The following is a 7203-nucleotide window of genomic DNA, read 5'->3' on the forward strand; positions in this document are numbered from 1 at the left end:
TCTTCTCCCTATTTCTCAGTATTTGCCCCTTAAAATAGCAATAGCCATGGTCTCAGTATTTTATAGTAGATAAACACTAAATTCTACCAAATAACAAGATTTTAAACTGCACCATTTTGATAATTGAGGTAATAAAATACAGTATATGTGATTTTTTTTAATAAAAAAGTTTTATGTGTAAAATATGTTTAGAAACATATTTTAAATTCTTATAAATAATGATAATACACTATAAGAGCATTATCTTTTCAGCCCAAAGGCTTAGTCTACCCATGTTCTCTCAATTATTTGATAGAACAACTAGATCTTCATCTGTATATTTATATATTCATCATTACATGCACACACATACACACACCTCCCCCTGTTAAGAAGTGCAAAACAAAGTTGGATCACCCAATTCTCTTTGTTTAAAAAAAAAAAAAAGGTGGAAACATTACCAGATGTCTCATAGAATTCTTCTATTTATGAATATACTAGTTTATTCACATTTAAATTTCACCAAGAGTTCAAGTATATGCTAGCCTTCTGTTCAGATTTTTGAAATGAAGATAAAATGGACAGACAGCTTTAGAAGGGTACAATGTGTTTAACACCTGCATAATAGATTCACCAACTATTCAATCTGATAGGTGGTGTAACTACACACTTAGGAGCACAGGTAGAGCAACAAGCGCTGGAACTGGAGGGAAAACCCACCATTCAGGACCAAACAGAGCTTCTTGGTTACTGACAGAATCTCCCCTGGACTTCAGGCTTGAGTCTGTCAGTGTACTAAAACCACTCAACTCAGGACAGTAACAGGATAGATTGGCCAGTGCCAGTTCTCACTGTGGCAGCCAGTCTGAAGGGAACAAGGAGGCTGAAAATGTTACAGCTGAAGTGCAGAACGGGTGGATGAGAGGGGCCATCTTCTAAACATCGCTGATTTCCCAAACAAGTTCCTAAGATGCTTTTCCCAAACAGTCATAGAATTCTTGGCTTCAGCTTGAAAGATCCTATTTTTTAAGAACTGGTTTTTCTCTTAGTAGCCAAAAAGTTAAGGCAGGGGGTGAGGGGGGTGGGACGGAAATAGGAAGGAAAGAAGAACAAGGAAGAAGCAGAGTGGTAAGTGAGCAGATTAGATGGGAGAAAACAGAGATAAGAGCTGCCTACGTGCTTTACCCTGGCGAGGGCCTCTGCAGTTTTAAGGTTTATGTTGGGACTCAGGATGGAGCAGAGAGCTGATGAATCATCATCTCAGCCACAGAGCAATTTTAGGAGGCTGGTGAGCAAAGCAGGTAGTCAGTGAGCGGGTAATAAATGAGCACACAGAGGGGAGAAGGTGGATTCCTCAGAGTTCTACAGCTGCTCTGCCAATTTTATAACTCACCAGCTCCCATTACAAAATATGTATCACACTTTGTATTTGTTAAGGATGATATAGTTTAGATTTAATAAACAGATTCATTTCCCCTTAATTTCTCAGGATTCACATATTCCGTTGTAAAACTTGCTAAGCTTTCCAAGTGATTTCCATTCTCGGAAGTTGAACAGCCTTCATCCATCTGCCAGTATTCTGCATTGATAGTTTTGCTGGTTATTGAAAATGAAGCCAAAAACAGACTGGTAGTCGAGAAAATGACAGTAACCATGCATGTAGTTAGAAATGTGCCTCTTTCCAAGACCCTCACTGGGCAGCTATGGTTTCAGATGCCACATTATTACCGTACCCACTGCTCCATGCACTGGGACATAGAAATCTCCTTGAGCCACTCGTCACATAACAAAACCCTCTATTCTCTTTCCTCTCTTGTTAGCATTCAGCTGTTTTTCTGGATGAATGCACTGCCATTTAGTTACACCCTGTTGTTCCTAAGGGGAGAGTGGGGCACTGTCTCCATGCAGTGTCACCTCCTGTCTCTCCCCGCCTGTCTTCTCTCCTCGTGGTACCAGTCCTTTCCTGTCTAAGCAGGCGACAGTGGTCTGATGCTCCCGGGTGCTCGGAAGTGAGAAGTCACCTAGCTGGAGGGCAGAGATTGCCATAGAGCAGAGTGTGGGGACTGAGAGTCTGCCACTGACTAGCTCACCCAAATTACTCTGTATATCTGAGTCTCCCCATCAGTAAGCTTAGCATAACAGGGTGATTTGCGAGGTCAGACCAATCCTTATGTGTAGGACCTTAGAATAATGACTGACTTAGTAGGCCATCCACAAGCTTAAGCTATTATTTTTATAATTTCCTATGGCAATCTCTCTGAGCCACCAGGGAAGCATGGCTTAGACAGATTGCCATAGGAAATCATGAAAATAATAGCTTAAGCTCAGACAGTAAAGGGTCCACTTGCAGGGTGGGCAACCTGGGTTTGATCCCTGAGTTGGAAAGATGCCCTGGAGGAGGGCATGGCAACCCACTCCAGTATTCTTGCCTGGAGAATCCCATGGACAGAGGAGCCTTGCAGGCTACAGTCCATAGGGTGGCAAAGAGTTGGACACGACTGAGCGACAAGCACAGCACAGCACATGGCAATCTGTCACGTGAGGCAGTGTTTCCCCACCAGCCCTTCTCTTTCCTATAAACCTCAGATGTGCACACAGCTGGTCGCAGTGTGGAAGGATGGATCCACAGCAGGGAGGCAGTGTGGAGAGTTCCTGAGAAGCTGATGGAAGGTAGAGAAAAGGCTTGTGGTAGTTAGCCAGAAGAAGGGAAGAGAGGAATCTTCAAGAAGTAATGGCAGCATATATACAACTGATGGGGACAGGAGAGCCAAGTCGAGGGAAATGCAGCCAAACACCATCCTCCATGAGGCCAGAGAGGAGAAGGCGAAGCAGACAGGCAGCCAGTAGTGCTGCTGATGTGTGGTGAGAAAAGCAAGTGTCTGAGACCACCAAGAGCCAAGAAAACAGAGGCGCTGAAAGAGTTACAGGATCAGATTGGTATTCTAGAAACATCATAGCTGTGTTGATGACTGGGTTTTGGCAATCAGGATTTGGACGGCCACAGAACAGCTAGGAGGTTCATATAACACCGCCCTATCCTCTTAAAACTGGGTGCCTCTAATCTTCAATGAACTGGAAGATAGATAACTGAGCTAGCTACATTTGAGTCTAAAGTATAGATATAAAGATTCTGAGGGAAGAAGTGAAAGGATTTTTTTTTTCGAGTTGCTAATAGGAGTTATTTTTTTATTTGATAAATTCATGATTCCTGTCTTTGTTCTGTTTAAAGGAGTTGTGAGATAACTCAGGGTATGAGTTCTAACATTTATGGAGCCCTACTAAATGTACCCCTGGAGGAGGGCTTGACAGCCCACTCCAGTACTCTTACCTGGAGAATCCCATGGACAGAGGAGCCTGGCAGGCTACAGTCCGTGGTATCTCAAAGAGTCTAACACAGCTGAAGTGACTTAGCATAGGCACATTGAATGTATAGGCATAGAATTGTGGGAATGGATTAATATTTTAATAACAAATTAATAACCAACATATTTCTTTAGCTAGCATACACTCTGTGTCATGCATTTCATTGCTTTAATTGGACAGAACTGGGAATTTGTCTACTTCTTGAGACATTTAGGCAAATCACATACCAGCCATTATGTCACACGTGAGCAGAGAGAAATGTGAAGGGCGTGTTTATTATCCACAGTACCAGTGTTGTGAACCTTGACCTCCCTTTCCCATGGAGTCAGTTCTGTGTCCATCTCTGAGGCAGTAAGGTCTTTGGGAAGGGAAAAAAGATAGTAGAACAGTGGAGCAATTCAAATATGTTTCCCCCACCTGGGGAAGGTGCTTTGCCATCCAGCCTCCCTACCATACTAGCCCTGCTCAGAGGGGCAGAAAGAAGAAAAGAAATCTGGATTTGGTGCCACCGGAGTTGTAATTTCCTTTAACCAGAAGTAATCTTGCCCCAGACCCCCATGGGACATTTGGCAGTGCCTTAAAAAATTTTTTTTAATGGTCTTGACTGTGAGGAGGGGGGTGTCTGCAGGCAGTGCTATTAGATACAGGAGGCAGAGGCCAGGGATGCTGCCAAGCTGTTAAAGCCTCATCCCCTCCCCTGTAGTCCACAGCGAAGAGTTATCCTGTCTGAAAGGTCAGGAGGACCAAGGCTGAGAACTCCTGCTCTAGAGATCCTGTCTGTGTTTATGTTGTTGTTCAGTCACTAAGTCATGTCTGACTCTTTGTGACCCCATGGACTGCAGCACTCCACTTCTCCTTCACTATCTCCTGGAGTTTCTCAAACTCATGTCCAATGAGTTGGTGATGCCATCCAACTATCTCATCCTCTGTTTCCCATTTCTCCTCCTGCCTTCAATCTTTCCCAGCATCAGAGCTGCTTTTGAAAATGCAAGGGGACTGGTTGGCAGGAATGATGGTACTTAGGCCTCTGGAGCTGTTGAGATGGTACTGGCTACAACTGCTATTCCATTGGTTCCTACTAGGTAAGTCTTTAGTTCCAAGGGCATTAAAAAGGGTTCATTGCCAAGTCCAGTGGATGCTTGAACTCCTACATCTTATAAATCCTATGTGTCCAGTCTCTTTACTGAGGCAAGTCCTACTACTCAAAGAGGCTTGAAATGATTTGTTTTCTTCTCAACAGCGTATTTCCTTTCCCAGATTGGACCCATGGATCATCCAAACTCATGAAGTTCATTGGTTTTAACTCACGTTTTAACTCAAGTATTCTGACTCCCATATCACAGTTTTAAATTCTGTAAAATTCTTTTCTCCTCAGATTCCCCTCTATGTCCCTAGACAAAAAGTCCTTTTAAAGACTGTTACCTTTAAAGGTAACATTGTGATAGAAATGTTGAATTCGAAATCCATAATGTAAAACTCATCACTGGCTTAAAAATTTTTTCTGAGGCCCTATAATTAATTTATCCAGAAATAATTTCTAAAACTTTACTGATTGTTTATTGATTCTTCCTCTTCACTTTGAAGACCTCCAGAATTTCTTCTGGACCTTCTGAAGGATAGTGAAACTTCATTTCATGTGGTTTCCCAACGGCTCCATGAATGTTCTCAGTGAAGGGAGGAAAAGAACAGAGGTCTCTCTGCTTGACTGATTCTAAATGATTGCCTCTCTCAGATGCATCTGGTATGGGAACAATATCAGCCATAATCTTCGGGGTTTTAAAATGCCATCTTTAGTACATTAGGAAACCAAAAGGCAGAAGAATTTGGAAAAATAGTAAATACCGTTTAGATGATCTTGGTAAACATTTGTTCAAATGTGTTTAAGGCACATCCTGTTTGGGGCCTGGGCTGATTTTAAACCCTGAGACTGAACTGATGTTTAACAGCCATTTCTTAACCAGGAAAGGCCTCCCCTTCTCCCAGCCCACACCCGTTCGAGCTTCACTGGCTCTTTTGAACAGAAGCCGTTCTCAGTTTTTACTTGGTTCAGTGAACAAGGTTACTGTTTAGAAACAGTGGCTGTTGAGTCATATGTCTCCTCACCCTTTTGCCTTCTTCCTGAGTGCACCTCGAGCTGCATGAGAGATGATATTAATACTTGGGATGATTAAAAGGTCTCTTCACTGATCGCTTGGTCTTTGCCTGGCTGAGAAACTCAAAGCAGGAAGAGAGAGACATGCAGATATGTTCCAGCATATTCAAGAAAGAAGGGTTTTAGGATGGAAGACACTAAACTGGCCTGTAAGTTCTTGGACTCAAAATATGTTTTGAAACTTCTTAATAAGGATATGTAGGAATCGGGCAATCTTTAACTCAGTTTGACACACTAACACTTTCAACAGGTCAAAGTACAGAGTAGGAAATATTTTAATAGATCTTTTTGTTTTGGGGGGTAGGGAGGACTTGGTTTTAATGTTCTAAGAAAAAGAAGTGGGAATTTTAATTAAGTGAAACATTCCTTGTGCTCTATAGATGATGGATTTATACTTTATTGTCCTGCAGCCATGGGATAGTTTCTATGAAAATTCAAGGCAAATGATACTATTTTCCATTTTCCATGTTTGTGCTTTTTTCTTCTTTTAGCAAAAAACAAAGTGAAAACCCTGAAACAGCTCCTAGGGTCTCCTGAGTGCCTGAGGTAGACAGTGTAGCAGGCTACACATACAATTGCACTGCTGTCTAAAGAACATTTTAGCACATAATTTATTGATGATTTCTTATTGCTTTTAATATCTGTATCTGGATTAGATCATGAAGATTTTGAGAAATGATTGTTTTCTATTTTAGGGGAATATGAGGAGTGCTGAGGATTTTTGCTGATTAAAAAAGATCATACTTCTCTTGCCTACCTCTTCGGTTTTTATTTAGTTTTGTTTCTTTTTTTTTTTTTTTTACCGTCAAAAACATTGCCTGCATTTTCCTCTCATATCTTTCCTCACCGGAATGCTTTCATTTCCATGATATGTAAATCAGTTAACTCACATATAGGCTTTATGGGAAGAACTATAGTGATCAGAATCGTAAGCACTACATTTTAGAGAGGTATTTTTATCACTGTATTTTCTTGTCTAGAATTTTCTATATGTACTGGATGCTTTATAAGATTTAATTTTAAGAGTGGTAAAGATGCTTTATTCACTAAATTATTTGCCTTTTAAAATATTGCCTCTATTCATTTGCATGGATAATATTTGCAAATTTTATAGTAAAAACACATCTAGGAAAGAAAAGTGAGTTGTGTGTAGTGTCAGTATCCAGTAAGCATTAAGGAGATGGATTATGCTATAAATTAGTGGTTTGCTTTTGGTATTTTATGATTATAAAATATAGAGCCAAAGAGGCATATTAGAAATATCTTGAGGGTTGGATCCAAGCCTACATTTTAGCTCTGACACTAATTTTGTGACCTCAAACAAGTTATTTATACTCTATAAGTATGTCAGTATCATCACTGCATAATGGGAATAATCTAACTTTCAGGGCTGTATATACGTTAAAAGAGAGGCAAAATGCCTCACCTAACTGGCTTCTCAGAAAAAAAAAACAAAACTGGTATTATTATTTGTATTTGTTCAGTTAACTCACTTTTAAATTAACTTTGTACTTAATGAGTCAGAAAAGAATATCTTTCTGTGTGGAAATCATATTTACATACAGTATTCAAATATTAGGATTAGACAGTTAATGCATAATAAGCATTGGGTTTCATAATGAATTATTTAAATGTGATAAATAATATTGGTTGAATCAAATGAAATACAGGTTACTCAATAAGAAAACTGGATAAATATCCAATAGATA

The 7203-nt window shown here is 40.3% G+C and overlaps 1 protein-coding gene across 4 annotated transcripts in view; it reads left to right on the top strand.

The window, feature by feature from the left end:
- Positions 1-4306: 4306 nt before the first annotated feature.
- Positions 4307-7203, top strand: part of MAP7 (microtubule-associated protein 7) — a 110512-nt gene continuing 107615 nt past the window's right edge. For 2 of the 4 annotated variants that reach the window (XM_010844235.1, XM_010844236.1), the window contains exon 1: positions 4307-5643. In XM_010844235.1, coding sequence (XP_010842537.1) covers positions 5622-5643 — 22 coding nt within the window. In that variant the 5' untranslated portion in view covers positions 4307-5621. The remainder of the gene's footprint in view (positions 5644-7203) is intronic. The other 2 variants (XM_010844234.1, XM_010844233.1) reach the window with 1 other exon arrangement.

The sequence above is a fragment of the Bison bison genome, unplaced genomic scaffold (genome assembly GCF_000754665.1).
Source record: "Bison bison bison isolate TAMUID 2011002044 unplaced genomic scaffold, Bison_UMD1.0 scf7180017864198, whole genome shotgun sequence".
NCBI classification, from domain to species: domain Eukaryota; kingdom Metazoa; phylum Chordata; class Mammalia; order Artiodactyla; family Bovidae; genus Bison; species Bison bison.